The sequence below is a fragment of the Periplaneta americana genome, chromosome 12, assembly GCF_040183065.1.
Source record: "Periplaneta americana isolate PAMFEO1 chromosome 12, P.americana_PAMFEO1_priV1, whole genome shotgun sequence".
NCBI classification, from domain to species: Eukaryota; Metazoa; Arthropoda; class Insecta; order Blattodea; family Blattidae; genus Periplaneta; species Periplaneta americana.
Window position 1 is genome coordinate 146,820,961 of NC_091128.1, and position 24,028 is coordinate 146,844,988.

The window sequence follows — 24,028 nt, forward strand, 5'->3', positions numbered from 1 at the left end:
TGTCAAATGTGACAGATTTTTTCGAATCTGTATTGATTGTGTACCCAACAATATGCTCTGCCAATGTTAGGATATCTTCTATAAATATCTATTGCTAGGACCCAATGAGGAAGAGGTGGAAAAATTCAAATATCTTGAAACAACAGTAACAAATATCAATGACACTCAAAATTGTGAGGTTCACATTCATGGATGTAAATGTTGACACCAAATGACACTCGAGAGGAAATTAAACACAAAATAAATATGGGAAATGCCTGTTATTATTCGGTTGAGAAGATTTCATCATCCAATCTGCTTTCAAAAAAGCTAAAAGTTAGAATTTATAAAACAGTTATATTACTGGTTGTTCTGTATGGTTATGAAACTTGGACTCTCACTTTGAGGAAGAAAGTTAAGGGTGTTTGAGAATAAGGTTCTTAGGAAAATATCTGGGGCTAGGAGGGATGAAGTTACAGGAGGATGGAGAAAGTTACACAATGCAGAACTTCACGCATTGTATTCTTCACCTGACTTAATTAGGAACATTAAAACCAGACGTTTGAGATGGGCAGGGCATGTAGCACGTATGGGCGAATCCAGAAATGCATATAGAGTGTTAGTTGGGAGGTCGGAGGGAAAAAGACCTTTGGAGAGGCTGAGACGTAGATGAGACGATAATATTAAAATGGATTTGAGGGAGGTGGGATATGATGATAGAGACTGGATTAATCTTACACAGGATAGGGACCGATGGCGGGCTTATGTGAGGGTGACAACGAACCTCCGGGTTCCTTAAAAGCCATTTCTAAGTAAGTACGTAAGCATAGAAAATGCTGCCATTTGTTGGGTTCATATCAACTCACATAGGCAACATGGTAAAACTGCTACCATGCTTGTATTTATTGTCCGAAAACTGAAAGGCTCTGAATAAAATTGCATTTATATTTTATTTCTACTTTCAAAATGTTGTACATGTTTAGATAATATTATTTTATTGTTAACAATTCATAGATCTTAAAGATAAAATTGTGTAATTCAGGTCTTTTTCATGTTGCATACTAAATTTATTTGACTAACAAACATTTACTTTTTTATAGATATATACCATATCCAGGAGGTGGTGAAAAATGGGGTGGCAATGGTATTGGCGATGATTTGTATTCTTTTGGCTTCGATGGAGCATACCTGTGGACAGGTAAACACTTATAAAATAGTGTAGTATATACTGAAGATTTTTAAGCTCCTTTAATGATACTGAATCAATGTGATTAATAAATAGGCCTACTGTCAAACATTTACTGTGGCACAATTCAGATCTCTCTATGTTTTGTGCTAACTAATGGCAGTTAACAGCAGTGTAACAGTATAATGCTATGTTCTTTATATGATTCTTAATTTCGCACTCTGCTAGCCTATACATTTCATATTAAAAAGAAAACATTTTCTAAAAGAGACGTATCCAGATATCATTACCGTAAGATGAGGTACTGGTATGAGGGGACATGTTGGTGTTTTGTTTTTCTTCCTTTTTTTTAATATATGTTCTTCCTCTAGAGGAAATCATTGATTTCTCCACATTTCTTGTAAGTAAGTTAGTTCATTATATAGTGAAAAGCCTGCTAGAATTTCTCGTAAAGTGGATATTTGTCTGTATGTCCCTGTTTTCTATATCAATGTACAAACGTACAGTGATAGAAATTTCTCCTTCCGTCCTGAACCATATTGTAACTTCTGAACTAAAACAAGTAGACATATCGAACTAACATATCACACGGATATAGTCTCTGGATTCAAATTTAATGAAATATCGGTACTTTTCTTATAGGTGGTCGCAGTACTTGTGTGATACCAGGATCAACAGAACCTTACATAAGGAAGGGTGATGTTGTTGGCTGTGCCTTAGACCTAACTGTTCCGGTCATAACATTCACATTCAATGGTCACAATGTGAAGGGAACATTCAGGAATTTTAACTTGGATGGCATGTTCTTCCCAGTAATTAGCTGCTCTTCCAAACTAAGGTATGATATTTTTTTCATTATAATAGTAAAGTGTATGTACTACATTTCGGAAGCAAAGTATGACCAATCCTGATAGCTAAACGTCTGGATTTAAAGTACAGTCGTCAACATGAAAGTGACTTGTTCAGAAGATGATGCACACCACATCGAAACTAGTCAATTAAGATAAAATACCAACATAGTTTAACATTCACTAGACTAGACGCCAGTTCGGAAGGCGGTCGGCTGCTAGTGTTTGCGTCAAGAGAGACAGATAGTGAGAGAAAGGCAATGTACAGCATTGCCACATCGTACTTCACACGCGCGCGCGCAATACAAGTAGCAGAAGAGAGAATTTCAATTTTAAAAAGACAATAATAACCTTAGCCGTTGATTACTCCAAGCATGACAAACCTTTTATCAGAACATTATCAAATCTTACGTTCTATTAATAATGCTTATACCATGTTTTAAGATTTTTATGTGCGGTATTATTATTATTATTATTATTATTATTATTATTATTATTATTATTATTATTATTATGTTATCACACAGTTTTAATACGAAATGTATATGGTGTATTACTAGAAAAAATGAGTAGAAATTGTATTTAGGTCTATTTCTAGGCGCAAATTATTTTAGCTAATTAAATACCCTAAAAAAATAACTACGAGTACCATGTTATATTGTCACATTTCGGTCACAATTAATATAAATTAGTATTTAATAAATATTCAGTACCTGGTCTTAATCGAAGTCGCTGATTCTCTTATCAGTCCCGTCAGATTCTTCAGAGTCGGATTCTCGAAGGTACATATCTAATATTGTACGTTGCAGCACACTTTTATTAAAATCATCTAATTCAGAGACTGTTTTTTCACGACGAGGACGTTTTCCAGGAGAACGAAACGTGGCAGTTCCGCTCACATAAAAAAATTAGTTTCCTTCACTAACAATTCTTTGCACTGTTCGAAAACCCACACCACATGCTTCTGCAGTCGTCTCCTGTGCATTGGCAACGTTGCGGCCAGCACCATGATGCCCGGCAGAGTTCTGCTCGTTAATGTTTTTAAAATAATTATACACCTTAAACACTATTTCCCACGCCTGCCTGTGCAGTACTTGTCTTTTTATAGTATCTCCTTCCATTTATTTATCTCACACATACACAGTATATGTTAGTTTTACTTATTCGATGTTTTAAAACACTCACACGTGAACAAAGTAACTTGAGAAGCACTTGTTACTGACTGATTCTGATTGGTTCTCCTGTTCAAGCTTGTGATGTCACATGCCATACAGGCTACGGCGCATCTAGTAGCTGTCCGCCTTCCGAATTGCCATCTAGTCTAGTCAGTTAAGGTAAAATATCAGCATAATGTAAGTTAACACAGTTAAGTAGTCGTTCAGTTAAATAACTTAACAGTTATTCAGTGATATAGGTGTAAGTGTTAAAAGAGTGTAATCAAGAATGAAGGCTATCGCTCTCCATCATCATCATCATCATCGTCATCATCATCATCATCATCATCATCACATCATTATCAGCAGCAGCAGCTACATTACTTTAATTTCTAGTAAAAACACTACTAACCTGATATTTATTTTTAGAGCACGTATCCACCATTTAGTGCAGCGTTTTTCAACCTTTTTTCTGCTTGTGACACTCTAAAGTTGTAATTTAAAATCCAGTGGCACACTCATATAATCTAAACCATTGGTTCCTAACTAGGGAGTGAATTTTTTTCAAAAAACGCTATTTTTTAAGGTCGGTCCATAGTGACACTTGTGGCGGAAAAGTTCGCAGTTGGTTTTTCTCAGGGTTCTCCCGTTTCCCCATATTAAGCATTTACATTATTCCGTCAACATTTCTCCACTCCATCATCACCAGCTGGTGACTGGCTTAGGGACAATTGGGGTTGCCTGCTAGGAACCTGGGTACACACAGAACACCAGCGTGGTCAGACAGTGTGAGTTTGGGAACGTACCTAGCTTGAGGATCAGTGCAGTAGATCTAATAAAGTCACAATGATGGCTCGTAGTGCCCCCTTCCTTAAATACAAATTTAATTCAATTCAAGATTTGTACTATCTGGCAACCCTGGCTGCACGTAAGTCATTCTCTTTTCTGCTGATCGCACACTTACACTGTGTTTACTGAATGTTGACTTGTACCGTGTTTGCTGAAAGTTGACTCTTGTGGATTCACTTTTTTTTTTACTACTCTTTTCATTTTATTTTTCCAATTTTGCTACGACAACCTTCAGTATTTTCATTTTCTCGCGGCACATCAGCAGATCATTCACAGCACAACGGTTGAAAATAGCTGACTTAGTGTCAGAGAGAAGATTATTATTTTGATAATAATGAATATGTTGTAATTTATATTAGTAGCCGTACATTATGTTATTTTTTTTTTGTTATGAAATTGTAATTGTATATATTTTTTCACTAATTAACTTTATAACTTCTTTACTGTGTTAACATTAGAAAATTACCTGGCTGACTAGTTTCGAATTGGTATTCTTCATTGTCCGAAGCCTATTTTTTTTTTGTTTCCTGTATTTTATGACTTACTACTGTATATAATGAGATGCCAGAGATGTAATGGATTGAGTTCCAATTAAAAGCATAAGTTACTACAACAACAACATAATATTGAATACATGTGTCTTTGAATACACTATGTTTATATTGCATAGCTTTTAGGAAACCAAGCTTTTAGTTCACACATGAACTGCGACTGTGAGAAATCACCAAATCTATTGTTGAAATGGTAAGAGGTTTTCTCACAGATTATTAATGTAATTTCCTTTCTTGCTAAAGACATTCGTTTATTCAATATGAATGGTTTAATTATAAAGAATGGTTGTTAGTTGTGAATGAATGAATGAATCAATCAATCTTTATATTTCAGTTGCCGGTTCCTGCTTGGTGGTGATCACGGTCGTTTGAAATACATTCCTCCTGAAGAATTTTCACCATTAGTAGAAAGTTTATTGCCTCAACAAGTTCTGTCAATTGATCCATGTTTTTACTTTGGAAATCTCAATAAAGTTGTCATTTCTGGCCCATGGCCCGTAGAAGATGATACTGCCTTTGTGCCAACACCAGTTGACACTTCAACAGTAAGTAAAATAATAAGTTCTGTATAAGAGCATAAGAATAACTGTAGCAAAATCTGTTTCAAATAAAGAACTGAGTCTGCCTATCGAAACTGTAAAATGTCCCCAAATTACTCTGTTTTTAATTTCTCAACAAAAATTTCCGGCTTTTTACTTTTTTTTTGTTAAGCTCATGAGCTTTTATGAACTACATATGAAAGCCAGAAATTTTTGTTACGATCAGGTATATTAATAGAATTTATTGACTTTGACTTCGTAGAAAATCAAAGTCTATTTTTCAAATTCCTACTCTATACAATCACCAATTGTTTATCCAACTAAAATGTGTTTGTCAAAACTCATTTCCAAGTTATTTTACCACTGAAATTTTGGAGTTTCACAATGTTTTTCCACAGGTAACAAATACATTTCTCCAAGTTTATATACTCTATTCCTTTTTTCATGCATGGAAAATTGCTTTATAATCGTGTCTGTGAATGACTACTTCAGTTCTTTATTCTTATAACTTATCTGTATCTTATTATATATTTTAATGGAAATGATATTAAAGAACAGTATTTTGGACTACAAACTGTAAACCAGCAGTCATCAGCACAATGCATCCTCGGGCTAGCATTTCTTATCCGCGAATGAAGACATTGCACTGGTGTGCATCCATGGCTGCTGGAGCATATGCATACCTCTCCCTTCTGCTCGACAGAGCATATTACTTTGCACTCGTTATCCTTTACTCATTTCAGCAAGTGCTGACGACCACTGCTGTAAACAGTGAAGTCTAAATCTGAACATTGTTTCTCGGTACTGTACCGATACTTATAATATTTTATCGTATTCAGCTGCAATGCCTGTTCGTTTACGAAAACGTTTTTAAACTGTCTACATTGTGTCTTAAAACACCGATAACAAAGGCAAAAGGCCAAAATATGTTATCTCTGACATGGAATTACGTCATTTGTGTTAAATATATGAAAATATGTAACAGTAAATTTTAATGTGTTAAGATAATAACTTAATTTACAAGGACTTGACATTTTTACGTTATTTGGTAGATAATAAATAAATATGTAATTATTTGCCAGGATGTAATTAAAAGAATTTATTTTTGTTTACCATAATGAAATTAAATGTTTGTCCTTTTCTGTATTTCTGCCTTAGATAACACTTCCAAGTTACGTGGAGAGTATAAGAGACCGTCTAGCAGAAAATATTCATGAAATGTGGGCAATGAATAAAATTGAAGCTGGTTGGCAGTATGGTGAAAGAAGAGATGATATAAGAAAAGTTTATCCATGCCTCATTCAATTTGAGAGATTACCACCAGCTGAAAAACGTTACGATTCCCAACTTGCTGTGCAAACACTAAAGTAAGATACCACGAAATTGATATACTGATTCTATAGTTCTGAATGAGAGAGAAGGTAGTGGTGTGTTATTCAAAAGATGTGTAGCTTAGACTTTTTTGATTGCTGGTGATGAGTATAGCAATCTTCCAACATTTCAAAGGTTGACTGTGCCTTCGTCTTCAGGTGAACAAAAAGGATGGGAAAGCTCATTGCGGCCATTCAAGTTCGAGTTCAAGTTCAGCCCATAATGTCCCCTCGGGGCACAGGCCTCTTCCTAGGAAGACGACTGATAAAGGCGATCTTGGTTAGCCATGCCGGAATCCTCCTCTAAGTCGTAATACTTTTTGAACATGTTCTTTTAGTTTCTCCTTTGCTGCTCTCTGGTCCTCTGCGATGCACTCTTCTGTGTGTGGGATGTTCTGTGATGCTGTGCTGATCAGTGGCGGCTGGTGGTTTGAAAATATGGTGGTGCACAATGGATATCGAAGAGGAGTTAAACATACTTTACTTTAAAGTTTAAAACCGTGAATACCTGAGGGCGTATACATATAAAGCTAATTTATATGCAATTAATAAGTAAAATGATTAAATACAAGCATACCTATTCATACAGAAAGTACAAAAGTAGAAGGGATCGTGGGCGGACTTCTACGTTCCCTATATTGCGATTTACTTATTTACTTACTTACTTATTTACTGGCTTTTAAGGAACCCAGAGGTTCATTGCCGCCCTCACATAAGCCCGCCATTGGTCCCTATCCTGAGCAAGATTAATCCAGTCTCTATCATCATATCCCACCTCCCTCAAATCCATTTTGATATCTTCCCATCTACGTCTCGGCCTCCCCAAAGGTTTTTTTTCCTCAGGCCACCCAACTAACACTCTATATGCATTTCTGGATTCGCCCATACGTGCTACATGCCCTGCCCATCTCAAACGTCTGGATTTAATGTTCCTAATTATGTCAGGTGAAGAATACAATGCGTGCAGTTCTGTGTTATGTAACTTTCTCCATTCTCCTGTAACTTCATCCCTCTTAGCCCCAAATATTTTTCTAAGCACCTTTTTCTCAAACACCCATAACCTATGTTCCTCTCTCAAAGTGAGAGCTCTATATTGCGATTTACCCTTATGAAAAATATTTGAGCACAGAATCGTCATCAGAATGCTACCAAGTACCAAATGCAATGTTTTCGTTCAGAAAATTCAAATGCAGTTTTCGTAGGCTGTCGGGAGATAGCAGCACTTATTGGCAGAACGACAACTCTTAGAACTTTAAAGCAAAATACAAGCCGCTTTATGTATTGTGCCGTTTGTGTGCATGCAGATTGAGAAAATAATATGCGAACTTTGCGACTGTTCGTTGCACAAGCTGAATGAATACATTTTTCATGCTTATTACTTCGGACAAATGTGTAGTTGAAACAGATACTTTCCCAGTGAATTTAGTTTCTTCTGCACTGACGTTGGTGTCCATGTCAGGGAGTGTGACAAACCGTTCTCAATGAGGATAGCAGTAGACCACGCCTCTAACCCCCCTATCCCCGCACTAGTCGAACATCTCTATAAACTACCTTCCATAGGTTTTCAACATCTCTGCAAACCAAGAGGCTCGGAGGCTCCTGCAGACGTACAAAACAATACGCCAGCTGCAGATAGTCATGAATGAAAATTGTAAAATAAAATTATATTTTTAATAGTAAAAAAGCCGGGACATTAGCAACATTACTGGGGGGTGTACAAACCTGCAACTCCCTTGAGAAGCCGCCACTGGTGCTGATACGCTGCTTCCACACTGTCCTCTCTCTGGCTGCCATTGTTCATTGGTTTCCAAAGGTCTTCCTGACATCATCGACCCAACGTGTCCTTTGACGCCCCATGCTCTTTTGCCCACACCTGGAATCCCAGACTGTCGCCTTGTGAGTCCATCTGCTGGAGTTTAGCCTCAAGATGTGGCCCGCTCAACTCCATTTCAGGTTTCTGCATCATTTGTTTTTGTTTTTATTCTTACATTCTCATTTCACACTCTGTCACAAATATCTAAATCTGCTTCATCTACATTCGCATTATGAGGTCCACAGTACTAGTATGTTGTGAGGAACTGAAGTCTTTTAAATAAATTTCTTCCAACCATCATGTTGAAGATTGTTTCCAATTATTGTTTACTGTAGTCTGTTAGCATGAAGTCCATGATAGTGTCATTTTCATCACTAGGGAGCGGATTTTTATGTGCTAAAAAATTTAAATATATTTATTTTTTATGTGCTAAAAAGTACGAAAATATTTGCTAAAAATAAAAAAAATATTTTTTTAAATATGACAAAAATACCTTACTTAGCTTGAAAAAAAATGTTACTAGGTACTCACCCACTCACACTTGAGTGCTAGTAGTTGGCCGAGAATTGCAGTGAACAACAAAGGTCATCTCCAAATTCTCCATCACAAATGCATGCTGATTATCTCTGAACAACGACTTATACTGTGAAAACGTTCTTTCCACATCGCAGGACGTCAGATGTGCATATTTAAGAGAGGAATGTTACAAACACAAACACCGTCAATTTCACCTACAGGCACACCCTCCAATGCACCTCCCTGTTTCAGACAACAGGTTTTTGGATGTTTCGAGGTTTTTTATGATGTCACACAAAAAACTTAAATTTGCTAATAGGAATGCCAAATCGTTTTTTAAACAACCATCTTTCAGTATATCTTGAAGGATATCGATTGACGAAGCCCAATAACAGGGAATCACAACAAGATATATTGCCTTACTCGATAGACATAAGCGAGAGGCGAGAGATTTGTTTAAATTAAATAATGTTCATACCCAAGCTCTTATTTGTTGTATTTCACAAACAAAGCGTGAAATGAAATCATCTTCAGTAACAATAAACATTCCTAATTATGTGTTGCAAGATCTCTCCTTCTTGTCCATGTTAATTTATTCTCTAATAATAACATTGATATGCTGCCTGGCACTTCTCAGAACTTGAGGTGATACTATTACAAAAATGGATCACGGATACACCACACAGCACTTAGAAACATGAAGCAACCAAGAATTCTTAAAAAGATAACGTACTTCTGGGTGATATAATTGATTTAGTTTTAAAATATTTAAAAGTTCTTGTAAAAAATTATTTAAGTAAAAAATCGCCAAGATTTATGTATTTATAATACATTTCCTGAAAATATGTATTTACATAATTTTTTTATGAAAATATGTGTTTTTATGTGAAATAAAATTCGGGTTTTAAACTTGAAACTTCATGTTCGGAATGTTTAACTTTGTTAATTGTGTTTTATCACACGCAAAAATAATATTTAATTACATAAGAATCCGCTCCTTATTTATCACAATTTCGGTAATTGATTTTAATATTATTTTTACGTAAAATTAACAACATAATATTTGAAAATATTAATATTGCAGTTTCACCTAGTAAGTTAATTAGCAAAATTATTGTTATTCTCAGCTAACCTAGTTCAATACATAATTAAGAATCAGTGTAAAATATATTTCTAGTAGAAGAATGTAAAATAAAATGTTCAATAATTAATTTACATGATATTAAACTTATTTATTTATCTTTCCATAGAACAATTTTAGCTTTGGGCTACTACATAACAATGGATAAGCCCCCATCGCGTATCAAATCAGTTCGTCTTCCAAATGAACCATTTCTACAATCAAATGGCTACAAACCAGCACCTTTGGATCTTAGTGCCATTACTCTGACTCCAAAGATGGAGGAACTTGTGGATCAGTTGGCAGAGAATACTCACAATCTCTGGGCAAAAGAACGAATTCAACAAGGCTGGACATATGGCTTGAATGAGGTAATTAGATGCTTAGGAATACCTGTGCTTCTATGTACGAAATTGTATTAATTGGGCTCAATGTAATATTTGAGGTGCCTAGAAGCAAAGTCAGCAATCTCCACTTTTTTTAGAAACTTATATTATGGCAGCATTGGATTCTCCTTGGTGTTTTCTAGCACTCTCCAGAGGTTATGTGAAGCAAAAGCAGCTGTAAATGGTTTAATTTTCATATTGAAAACCGGAGTTAGAAGCAAAGGCAGCAATCTCTATGCTCAAATTTGACAATCTGAGAAGCAAAGCCAGCAATACCCACATTGGCCAATCAGAGAATCCCATTTGGTCACGTGACCGTCAGCTGTCTTCTTTCCTTTTTCTCATTGTTATTATGGTTATTACAGTGTCAGTTCTATTTCTCTGAGGTAAAAGTAAACTAAATTACTTTGTTTTAATGAAGACAGCTATCATAAAATTTCCAGTAAAATGAATAATATAAAGAAACATTCTCAAGAGACCAACCAACAATAATCGCAATATCCTGGTGAGAGGTGAAAACTTTTACATGCATGACACAGGCTGCTTTAAATACATAACAAAAAAAGAAACTCATGTCACTCAAATGGTTCCGAAACGCATTCCACCTCTACAACCAAATCTTGTGCATCCTAAGAAAATTTCTGATGTCAAACGACTGCTTCAAATCCACTTCAGTGAGAACTGGCTTCAGAACGCAAAATTGGATTTTTACAAGCCACTAATTGACAATGTAGATGCATTGGACTTATCTAATGAGACAAACACTAATGACTGTGCGTGTGAACTCATGGAAGAATCTCCAGAATTGTGTGTGTAGCAAGATGAACAATAAGACTTTTCAAATGTTTAATATTGTGAAAAAAAATTGTATGCTTTGTTATCCCTAAAGTAATGTTTATAATCCAGAATTAAATTTGATAATTACACATGACTTCTGAAATCTGCAATAAAACCTGGTAATCTTCCTCATATTACATGCAAAGACTATAATATCCATATCTGAGAAGCAAAAACAGCAATCTCCATATGAAAAGCTTTAATATATTGTTCCACAGTTACTTTGAAGTAAAGATACTATGTAAAATTGCTTTTCCGATGTCTATTTACATATGAAAATAGTTTTTGATGGAATTGTCGTTCAGTGAACACCTCAAAAAGTTTTTTGCTTCCACTGTAAAATTTTCCAAAGTGGAGATTGCTGACTTTGCTTCTAGGCACCTCATTTATTTCCATACAAGTATTATTTTCTGTTAAATTTATATTCTTGAGAAATGTAAAAAGTATACAACATACAATATTTTACATTTCTAAACATACTCGTTTGATTAATATAAAATCTCAAGTATTTTATCATTGAATGTTAGCTACTTGATATCAGAAAGGAACCTGTTTAAAATTAAAACGACTACTTTGACTAGTGACAAGGGAAAAAAGTGATAGGTACAAAACTGGTCAAGATTTTTGTTTCTTAAATAGAGAGGCAAGAGACTTGTGACAAGGAACAAGTGACAAGCAAGCCAGAGTGAATAGTAAAATTCACTGACAGTCTGACAGTTGTCCTGTTTCTTAAAGAAATTTACTTGTCACATTTGTTTATAACTTTAGATGCATGATCAAACCATCAAACTTACAATTTGCTAGATGTAAGTATATACTTCAGGAGCAATGAAGAAGAAATAGTAGCCAAGAATTGTGGTCAAGTGATTCTGGAGGAGAAATTGTAATACAAAGCCGTAAAAGGAAAAGAATATATACAGAAAAGACTTGTTTATTCTGGTGTGGAAAATGCACATTAATTTAATGAGAGATTCAGAGTAACTGCAACAAAAATAGAACAGTTTTTAATTGTATTTGAAGGTGAATATAGAAAAAATATTGCTCGATTTAATGCTTTATCAGCCATCAGAGCAATTTCCTTCCTTTTTTTTTTTTAGTTTTTTCAGTTTTTGTTATTTTTGGAAAAAAAATGCACCAAAACTAATCTTTTCTTCTCTGATTTTATGAAGCGATGCTATATTGCTATTTGCCATTTTACTTGTCAGATTTATGAACAATTGACAGTCACTTGACATGCTTGTCACAAAGCTTTAAGAAACAAAAGTTACCACTCATCTTTTATGATTTCTTGTCAGCTTGTCAATTAGTCTAAGTAGTCATTTTAAGAAACAGGCCCCAGGTTGCCAGATCTCTAGACATCGAGAGTAGCAGAGTTTTGCTTGGTTTCTTCCGTAGGCATTTACTTACAAAATATCTCTTTACCTTTGTTGTTGATTCTAAAAATGGAAACTGAATAATGAGTAATTATGATAATCACGGATTATACACCCAACTCAAATCATTTTGTAATTCTTTCTCCTATGCCATTGAGTCATGGTTATATCTAAAGTAATTCTGCGTGTAATAACGAAGTAAAATGTTATTATTATTATTAGTTTAAGTACCGTAAACTGGGGATATTTGAACCACCTCAGAAAGTTTCATTAACTCCTACAAAAAACGTATACCTTGAGAAACTTTCATTGCTCTCCTATATGTTGAATCTTGCGACATACAAACCATAGGCAAGCAGCTTTATTGCATTGTCACTATTGTTATGTATTTATTTATTGTTTTATTAGTGGCTCAAGTTACCCAGGAAATGGGTATATTTGAGCCACCCATTTAAAAATGCTATGTAGTGCAAGTTAAACTTCATATGAGGTTACTTGAGTTAATAAAACCTTAAATGATAACATTTTATAGATTTGGGTACAGTATATATGTAGTTTATTATCTTTAGCTATATTCTATAATTCACTGAGATAATATGCACACATAATTTTCTTTTCTTTAATTCCAAAATTTGAATTAAAAAATTACAAAAATCACATAAACGAAAACATCTAAACACCTTATTTGGCTCAAATATCCCCGATGTCTCAAGTAACCCCACCTTACCCGGTATATGATTAATAATGAATGAAATCACATATTTACATGTTTAGGATTCAGATATCAAGAGGAGTCCACATCTTGTTCCCTACAGCAAGGTGGATGAAGCGATCAAGAAAGCAAACAGGTATACGTCATATTAAAAGCTAATACCTATAGAAAAAATACATTTTTATAGCCAACGTGAAATTTTAATTAACTGAAATAATAGTGTTACATGGTAAAATATAATGTATAAACTCAAGCTCGATTACTACTTACGTGTAACCTTTGATATCTCCTTCAAACTCTAGATATTTACTACAAAATTGATTATTAATGCAGAAAAATTTGCTCCAGTACCAGGGATCGAACCTGAGCTACATCGAGGCTCAATCCACAGCACTGGATCGAATCCTGAGGTCACTGAGGGAAAATACCAAAGGAGATAGGATTTGATCTTCTGCTGTGGATTGAGCCTCGGCATAGCTCAGTGGTTAGAGCACTCAGTGCGTAATACTGGGGACCTGGGTTCGATCCCACGCGCCAGAGCGAATTTTTCTCCATCACTAACCAATGTATAAATAAAGTTTTACTGTATAAAATAATTTAAATGTGACATGATGTTGCCGAAGTGAGTTGCATTAGGCATCCCATAATTTGGTTATTAAGCGAATACATAATATAATCATTATCCTCATTTCTCATTGTTGTACATTGTTTATGAATTTTTAATAATTTGAAACTGTAAGAATTTTATTATTCCTTTATTTCCGTTGAAAGTGAGTCCTTTGCTACTTGCTGAGGAATAAATAGCTGGCAAATTGTAACCTCTCTCCTTTTTTATTGTTAGGGATACAGCAAGTGAAACTGTCCGGACTTTGCTGGTTTATGGTTACAATCTTGATCCTCCAACTGGAGAGCAACATGAAGGCATGTATAAATATTTTTTTTTTATGATATGATATGATATGATATATTTGGTCACAGCACTTCTTTACATATAATGGTGTACCTCACATTTCTGTATCAGTTGCCACCATTAAATATTACAGTAACACATTATTTGCAGTACGCATCTACACAAATTCTCCCAATTGCACTATGTACCTTTTTTATTACTTGTTCAATCTCCCCTTCAGTATTTCTCCTACATTTCATTTGCTATTCTCTATTTGATCATTACTCCTAATATATCTAAAATTATATACGCCTTTCAAACCCCCTTTTTCCTCTAACTACTATTCACTAAAATTTCAATTTCACTTTTTCTTTATAAATTATCATATTGAATTATTTGTCCTATTTGTTCTTTGACCTTTTCTCCTATCTTTCTTCTATATTCATTTACTGTTCCAACGTTCAAATGTTAGTACTAATTTTATGCTGTCACTTGTTCATTTCTCTTAATCCTTTTTCACTGTTTTCACTCATTCCTATTTGCGCTCACTTTCACTTTCTCATTATTCCACTTACACCTAATCCTTTCTCACTACTCTTACTTCCTATAAATACTTATATTTATCTCTACACATAGCTTATACACTTTCTCTCTCCCGTATACTTCTCTATCATTTACAATTTCCCTTTACTAGCACTTTTTGATCACATCCCCACATTTTTAATCATATCTAATACCTTTGCTATATCCTCAACTGTCGCAGGTTCTGACCTTTCTTTACTGTTCGTCTCTGCTTTATTTCTATCTCTGTCTTTCTTTCTATTTCTTTCTTCTTCTTCTATTCCTCTTTTATTTTTTCCTCCATGCTTTCACTTTCACATCCTAGATTTCCACTTACACTCGCACCCTTAATCTTTTCACTACTTTCTTCCCTATCACTTCCTGACTCTTGGTTTCTCTTTTTTCTGGTGCCCGTGTTTCTTGTTCCGTTATTGTCAGCATTCCTTCTGGAGTGCGCTAACCTTACCGGTATAAATATTTAAAAAATGATTCTTTTTTAAAATAACAGGGGTTTTAGTATTTAACTATACATTCTCTTATAAAACTCGATAAGAAGTTTGGTTTCCATTCCTAGTTTTTAATATAAAATATGTCTTAACCAGGAGAAAGCACGTAGCGGGGAAAAGACCGCACTTTGTTTCAAATCCGCACTATTTTAATGGCAGGAAACCTCTGACCTCCTCACTATTTCATATCCTTAATTAGTGCCTTGTTGACAATTTGTGCACCTGAATTAATCAAAGCTGTGCTCTATTTCGAACAGTTAAGTGTTCCTTTCATGGCGTGGTGTTTTTGACCATGTGTGCTCTTCCATGTTAGGCCTACAACATGAAAATGTATTCTCCCATATTCCAGTAAGGCGCGTTACACTAAACTGTCAACATTATGATGGCGTGACTTTCCCACTCCATCATAACCTTAATTATAGCATTATTGACATTTTGTGTACTTGCAACAATCACAGCTGTGCACTTATGTGCTCGTTCTTTCTGTGTTATCGGACAGTCCTCACATTATATAAATAACAGCTTACTATTCTGTTTTGCGTTTTATATGAAGAACGATTCATGCGTTATTCATAAAATATTGATATATTATTTGTGTAACTTTATTAGTTCTGTTAACATTACTTCCATAATATTAGATTGGATTTCATGTAAAATGTAAAATATATTATTTCACATTTTCTACCTAATATTGTAATATTCATTTCTGCAGAATTTTTCTTTTTGTGTTACCTTATTTTTATAAAAGCACTATGATATTTTGCCCATTTGTAGTATGAGATTTAGTTCAACCATTGTGTTGCTGCAATTTAGTTTATAGCATTAAAGAAAAAATAAATACTGTAATTAATTTTTGAAACAGAAAAAAATGTAATGCAAAAATGTAATGAATTGTTCTAAGATTGTGAATGAATGAATGAATGAATGAATGAAAGCTAGCCGTATTGTCCCATGATGGGCACAGGCCTCCTGTGATGGGGTTAGAACCCCCTCGACAGGGATGGCTCAAGTGTACTCACTTGGTGAGCCAATCCAGGCAAGCTTGTCGTGTACCTATACTGCTTGCGTGACGTGGTTACTAACCCTGTTAAACTTTAATTAGTGTCTGCACTTTGTTCTTTGTTCATTTTATGCACTGTCTACATAATACTAACACCAGCACTTTGACAAACACTGATTGCTATTTACACTATTTAACTGACACTTTCTCAACACTGACTTTACTATTTACAAAATTTATCTCAAAATTTATTTTATATTATTAAAATATCTTATAATGTTTCAATTAAAAATAATATCACGAGACAAAATGCTCAAGCAAAAATCAGTAAGTTGAGCTTAATAACATTTTCAGTAGCGTGGTCTTTTTGACCACATCTGCTTCCTCATGTTATAACGTGTATGGACCTTCTCCCAGGTTAAAAAAAGAATCTTCTTTAATTCTTCAGTTCCATAAGATAACCCGCCATTTGTCGCCATGTGAGCATTTTGTTCACATTTTTAAAATAGCTGTGTAAAACTGGCAATGTCTGCTAGTACAATTTTTCCGCTCATTCTACTTGACTTTTGAACCTTTCTGGAACAGATGTTTATATTAGATCAACAATGATCGCATTCGTAATATTTTTGATCAGTCCCGTTTTAGCTCTGTCACAAATGTGAGCATTTTCCTTATTGAGCGACAAACCACGTTATTAAAATGCTGTGCTGCACATTTCTTTCTAATTTATTAGTTGACATCTAGTGACCTGCAAGGACTCTCCACCGCTGTGGAGTAATAGTTAGCACGTCTGACCGTGAAACGAGTGAGCCTGAGTTCAAATCCTGATTGGGACAAGTTACCTGGTTAAACGGTATCGTGGTATAGGAGTCTTTGGTTAACCAACGTTTTACTATAGCCTATGTAGTAGATTTAATCAACTGCAACTTCTGTTTAAATAAATTTTGTAATTTACATAAGACAATCTCCTTTCAATTGAGTACAAGTAGCAAAATGCTCACACGCGAAAAACTGTGTTACAACAATGTTAGCGACAAATGACGGGTTAAGTAGAGCAATCTGAGAAGAGGCATTTAAAAGATGGAGAAAGTGGGAAAAGTGACTGGGAATAGATTGGCCTTTATGTACTATATTTGTATGTAATATGTTAAGAAGAAATGGTATAGACTTAGTCTTAGGAACATTGAGAACAGTTCCTGTTATTAAATATTCCGATAGTCATCTAAGTACCACTGTTAGAAGTTCTTTTGCAAATAAGAGCTAGACAAACGATGTCTGCAGTAACAAGAATGATAACAGAAAAATTGTAACAATAATACTGATTACAGTGTATTTTGTTTCAAGGAACTAAGTCTGTTCTGATTTAAATATCTGTAGCATCCTAGTACAAAGACCTTACATTATATTCATTGGTTTCAGCCTTACTTGCCGAAGCAGCAAGAAGCAAACATATGGCATTCAGAACCTACAGAGTAGAGAAGAACTATGCTGTTACTACTGGAAAGTGGTAAGTTATCTTTTTGAGTTATAATAAGAAATAAATAAGGATTAGAGTGAAAAAAAGCTATTTTATTTGAATAATTAAAATCATTTAATCTTACAGCATCTTGCATTGCATTATTTTATATTCGTCCTTGTTCATAGATTTTTACCCAAAATATAATCTTCCAGTTCAAGGGAAATTCAGATCATCAATCTCAGATTGGCTGCTGAAAAAACAACAGAAAATAGAAGAAATTATTTACTGTATGTGAAAATCACCTCAAATTCAAATTTAAACACACATTTCTTGTAATTATTAAAATCGGGAAAAATACATATCAAATATAATAGAAACAAAAATACATTAAAAACTATTATACCAATATACATCAAATAAGAATGAATACGAGTATGTCAAATGTTTAAACAAAACAGAAATATAAATTAAAGAATTTACCTCTGAGCAAACACTTGTGGTCAGGAGTATAGGCATAGATATAGAGTATAGATATAGACATGACTTCTCTTACATATTCACCACCAAAATTCAGTCACTTATTGTACCATGGCAAGAGCTTTTTGAAATCCTTGTTAAATAACTACCAGGATACCTGCCAGTTGTTGAGTCCCTTCATGAGGTCCTGGTTGGTTTCGAAGTGCTAAGTAGCAAATCGTCCTGCGCCGTGGTGTCGTAGTCTAAGGCATCCTGCCTAGGACTGCGTTACGGAATGTGCGCTGGTTCGAGTCCTCGTGGGGGAAGAAATTTTCTCATGAAATTTCGGCCAGTGTATGGGACTGGTGCCCACCCAGCATCGTGATGCACTTGGGGAGCTACAATAGGTAGCGAAATCTGGTTGTGAATGCCAGCTATAACGGCTGGGGGGATCATCGTGCTAACCACACAATACCTCCATTCTGGTTGGATGATCGTTCACCTCTGCTTCGGCATGTGGGCGTGAGACCAGCAGCTGGCTGGTCGGTCTAGGCCCTTCATGGGCTGTAGCGCCATGGATTATAAGTAGCAAATCAGACCTTCATCTTAGTGAAGAGATGGTAGTTATTTGGTGCCAAATCTGGGCTGTAGGAGAAGTAGTAAATTCTCCCATTTGAACTGTTTGATTAAAGCCTTTGTGAGAGCTGCGGTCAGGGATCATGCATCATTGTTGTGACACCCTTGGTGACCATTCCATACTATTTGTTTTGGTTTGACCTCCGAAGTTTCTTCAGTGTTTCATAATAAACTTCTGACTTTATAGTGGTCCCTGGTGCCATGAATTTTGTCATCGAAATGCTTTTGCTTTTATAGAATAATATTGTAGATATAATTTCTCGGTTTGACAGTGTCTTTTTTTTTTCTTTTTGGACAGTGTTTTTATTTTCTACTTTTTTAATTCTTGGACTTGCTTGGAAAATGTGTGTGTGCGTGCGCGCGCGCGCGTTTTTCTAGTTGTCTAGGTGAACTGTACTCATATCTCGTTTCAAGTCACGATTCTGTCGAGAAATTCTTCCTCTTCCTGGTAGCACTGAAGAAATATCAAGGCTGAGCCTATTCTTTGAATTTATGAACGTTAGTCTATTGTTTTGGCACAGTACCCACTTTGCACAGAACTTGTGGTAACTTAATCTGTCTATGATAGTTCCCAAGAGAGTATCCCTTGAAATTTGCGGAAAATCATCAGAAAGTTGTAAAATCGTGAAGTGATGTCTTTCATGCACAATTTTATCGACTTATTGAACGAGTTTTCAGACAAAAATGCATGTCATCCTTGTCTCCCTTCTTGATACTCATCTGTGCGCCCATGTCTGAATTTCCTGCGCTAATTCCTTGTAAAACCGTCACTTGTATCATTATCATCATACACACCACACAATCGACAATGAATCTTGGTGGTGCCGAATCTGTGCTTACAGAAAAGTAATCAGAGCATGCACCACTTAACTGGAGATAGCGGAAACGACAGGTCTGCTTTTATTGATTACTGTTTCTGCACCACTTAAGCAGACAGACAGTGGGTTGGTGTTCAGTGATATAACAGGTTACTGGTGGCTACTGCACTTGTGCAGTGTTGTTGTGGCAATATATATACAGTGAAACCTCTCCTTACAGACACCTCCAAGATACGGACACTCCTCATATACGGACAGATTTTTATGTCCCAACTGAAATAATATGTTGTTGTTTTCTAATGCCAGGCGTTTGACAATAAAGTCATTTGACCTCTTGAACTTCAATATTTGAAAATGGCAAGTTGTAGCCGATTTAAGTGAACACCATATTTTAACATTTTGGTGGCTACTTCATTCACACACAACCTCCAGAATGTCTGGAGGACCACACCTGCTGTTGGTCGATGGGTCCATTGGACCTAGCTGGGAGATCTTGTTGATCACCAGCTTTCCCTCCTTAAGCCACTGGAGGACGATTTTAGTGCCATAGCAGGTCAGCACTAGGAACAGAAAAGTAGAAAGAGGAGGAAGGAAAGTGAAATGAACCCCTAGGCCTCGAATGCTCTAATGCCGTCGGGGTCGAAGAAAGTAAGAGTTCAGTCAGAGGACTGGATGGGAAAGGGTAAAGAGGGAATTAGGTATTGAATAATATAAAAATAATGATAAATTTAACTCTCGCTTGCGGACACTCTCAGACACGGACACGGACAGCTGTTTCACAGTCCTAAAGCTTGCTTTACCTCCTGACTGAGGACAGAACTTGAATTTCAAGACTAATGTGTTACAAAAATGGAAAATTTAGTTTGAGAACTGTATAGAAATTCCTTAACATGAAAGAAGACAATAAGGGTCTTGTAGCCCAGCTGGCTACCTTTTGTTAGGTGGAAGTGGGTAGATAAACAGAGTCATAAAATTTAACCTGTCTGATGGGTCCAAGGTTTCCGCGATCGTGAAATTGTATTCGACACATGATAAGGTTAGTAGGATTATTCTCTTCACTTCAATCAGTTGTTCTGTTTCGAGAGACATGGCACCTGAACGTAAAGGTTAAACTGAAAACTATAAATTAACTGTAGACCTAGAATAAAATTGCATGGCACAGCACAGTACTGTATTTTTCTTTTTCGGTCTTATCTACTGTAGTTCAAAGTTGCAAAGAATTTACTGTAGTGCTGTATACTGTATTTAGAATTAAACTACAGTAGGCCTAATACATTTCATTTAAGCGTGAAGGGATACATAATGCATATTATAAATTTACTGTTAGATTGAGGAGCCTCCCTCCCAATAAAGGACACCTCCCAAATGCGGACAGATTGTTACGTCCCTTCGATGTCCGTAAATAAGAGGTTTCACTGTATATTTTTTTGTGAACCAATTGGAGGTTGATTTCTGGATAATCCTTGTAATATAAAAAATAATTACGTACATTAATCCTCTTCCGTGTACCCTGTATTGTACTGAAATCTAATAATTACATTCCATTGCATTCGTAGGTATTTTGAATTTGAGATTATGACTGCTGGGCCAATGCGTGTTGGCTGGGCCCGTGCTGACAGTGATCCTGGATGTCAACTTGGTAGTGATGAATACTCATGGGCATTTGACGGATATAACGTAAGTTCTACTATCATTTTCAGGTATTTAAAATTATAAGGAATTTGTTTTTTTCTGTCTCTCTTTTCTGAAATTGTGAGTCTGTAAATATTGATAATTTTTCCAGAAGAAGTCTTTACCGAAGTACAACATGCAGAGTATTACTACCTGTAGTAACAAGTTTACTTTAAAAAAATACGTAATACATCATTATAAAGATTCGTCAGTAATACAGAAGATTGAGTGTTATTATTCTTACTCACGTTCATATTCAAACTCCCATAAAACTCACAAGGAAACTATGATGAACTTACGTCGTAATCTCCCCTCAAACTGCTCACACAGTCAGATCTCCACAGCGAATAAACAAATATAAAAAGTTGACTACCTAATGAGAAATATATTAAGAGATGAGGAATACAAAAAATGGTGCACACTCAAGTAGAAAGGCAGAGGTGTGGCATTATTTGAGGAATACATACCAGCTAACCGTTGGATAAAAACAAGGGATGGTCTCTCTCTGTATCTGAGTGGAAGGAGGCAATTAAAATGAAGGACAAGTATCAAACGTGCGTGCCGTGCCAGGTCGGTTTCAGGATGGCTCCCAGTGCAGACACTGCACTGAGATAGAAACCTTACCCCACATCCTGGGATTCTGCTAACATGGAACTCTCATCCAGAATACTAGACACCATGCAATACAAGAACTTATTGCTAAAAGTCTTCCTTCCTTCTACGAGGTTCACCAAGAAGTCCACTGCCTTGCAAAAGATGGAAGTTCTCGGCGAGTTGACATCATTGCCATTGATAGAAGAAATGACAGAGCAATTATCATTGATCCCACCATGCGCTTTGAAACTGCAGTTGAACAACCTGTAGCAGTACATGAAGAAAAGAAGATCATCTATGACCCTACAATTCAATACTTAGGGATTATTATCATATACAAGAATAGATTGAAGTATTTGGCCTACTGTTCGGAGCAAGGGGAACAATTCCAAAATTCTCAGTTGAATTTTTTAAGTCTTTTGGAATTCCTTTAAATATTTTGAAAATTATTGCTATAGACGTAATGAAATATTCAGTTTAGATTTTACGTAATCACCTGTACACCTAAATTTCCTTATATTCTATTTGATTACTAATAATTTATTATTGAATAAAAGTACTTTCCCAAGGGTAGCTTCCATTTGAAAATAAAAATCGTAAATAGTGATAACGCAAATGTTTATTTTTATTTTATTTGTTTAGTATGCTGTGTCTTTTGGCAACCCTTACTGAAGGACAGCTACCCTTGTGGGATTTATATATATGCATAAGAGATAACGGCACATAGTTGGAGAAAGAAGTTCAGATTGCATTCTTGTGAATGCCTTCATTGTCATGTGACGCACAAGATAACCTTTGTCAGATGAGTGAGAACTATCTACTCACAGTTGGGGGCTACCAAATTTTTTTTAATTTCGCAATCTTACAGGTACAATGGTTAGCTAATTTTTGTATTCGTCTATTTACTGTGAAAATAACAATGTGGACAGTTTGAGTGGAGGTTTCCAGATGAAATCTGTAACAGTTTCCTTATCAGAGTAGTTAAATAATAGTTGTTTGTACTTTTATGTACAGGTACAGCTGGAAGTAATAAAGTGAAGGCTCAAAATCAATGTTATATTTTAAACTTTAAGTTGTTCGATGGAAAGCATTTCTGTTTTTTAGATATAACATTATGTAATCAATCATACAATCTCAAGTACTATGATTCCGAACAAGATGAGACTAGTAGCGTCAGAATCACAACTGACTTCTAAATGTGGAATTATTGGCTAATCAGATATCATTAAGAATAATATAAATAATAATCACTTAGTCACCTAGAAAATAACAGAAAAGACAAGGTTTTGTCTACATTTCATCCAAATTTAAAATAAAATAATTATAAGAGAGATGATACGATTTTGAATTTAGCCCTATATGTAAATTTCCTCTAAACAATTGTTTAATAAAAAAAAAAAAAGAAATAATTATTTTAACAATGAATTTGATTTGTACGATTACCGTGTACGATAGATTTTGCTTTTGTCACATTGTAACAATAGGTATTTATAGTCAATCAATTTATCTAACTTAAATTATTATTTCTTCATTTTGATATCGTGATATCCCTTCAGTAGTTAGTACAAATTTAAGTTAAAATGACTATTAAATTGATCTCTGTATCAGTTATTCTTATTACTGGTCTGCAGTGGCGGCTCGTACCTGAAAATAATAGCGTGCTACAAAATATTTTTAGACTCGTCTAATTTTTTAAGCTGAAATCCATTCGTCGACATTTTATTTTTAATTTGTCTTGACTTTGGTGCTGAAGTCCTTCGTACTTGTAACAAGTCCTTTTTTTTTTTTAACACCTGTCATAGATCATGAATCACCACTACCGAATAACAGACAAGGGAAGCAGAACAGAGCGTTTTGTATTTTCATCTACATATTCCGTCACTGTTCTCATAAATTTTCTAATGTACACATAGCTTTTACCAGCCTTTGCTTTCTGCACAATATTGAGATCTGATGTTGGCTGCCTTAGATTTGTAATTCTAATTTTATCTTCTAATGTCTGCTTAGTTAAAGCAGTTTTGAGTATTGAATCGATAGAGTTCATCATGATATAGCTACTGTATATTTTTTAAAACTACGCTACCTCTGGATTCACACACACACACACACACACACTAATATTATATGTCACATTATTTTAATTACATTAGGCACAAAATGTAGACACACAACAGAATACAGTGAAACCTTTCCTTAAGGACACCC

The 24,028-nt window shown here is 35.1% G+C and overlaps 1 protein-coding gene across 8 annotated transcripts in view; it reads left to right on the forward strand.

Annotated features, from left to right (window-relative positions):
• The window catches only part of RyR (Ryanodine receptor), a 371,941-nt gene that overhangs the window by 177,729 nt on the left and 170,184 nt on the right, over positions 1-24,028 (forward strand). For all 8 annotated transcript variants that reach the window (XM_069842181.1, XM_069842183.1, XM_069842182.1 and 5 more), the window contains 9 exons: positions 1,080-1,177; positions 1,808-2,003; positions 4,902-5,112; positions 6,265-6,473; positions 10,056-10,296; positions 13,296-13,369; positions 14,075-14,154; positions 17,609-17,696; positions 21,115-21,235. In XM_069842181.1, coding sequence (XP_069698282.1) covers positions 1,080-1,177; positions 1,808-2,003; positions 4,902-5,112; positions 6,265-6,473; positions 10,056-10,296; positions 13,296-13,369; positions 14,075-14,154; positions 17,609-17,696; positions 21,115-21,235 — 1,318 coding nt within the window. The remainder of the gene's footprint in view (positions 1-1,079; positions 1,178-1,807; positions 2,004-4,901; positions 5,113-6,264; positions 6,474-10,055; positions 10,297-13,295; positions 13,370-14,074; positions 14,155-17,608; positions 17,697-21,114; positions 21,236-24,028) is intronic.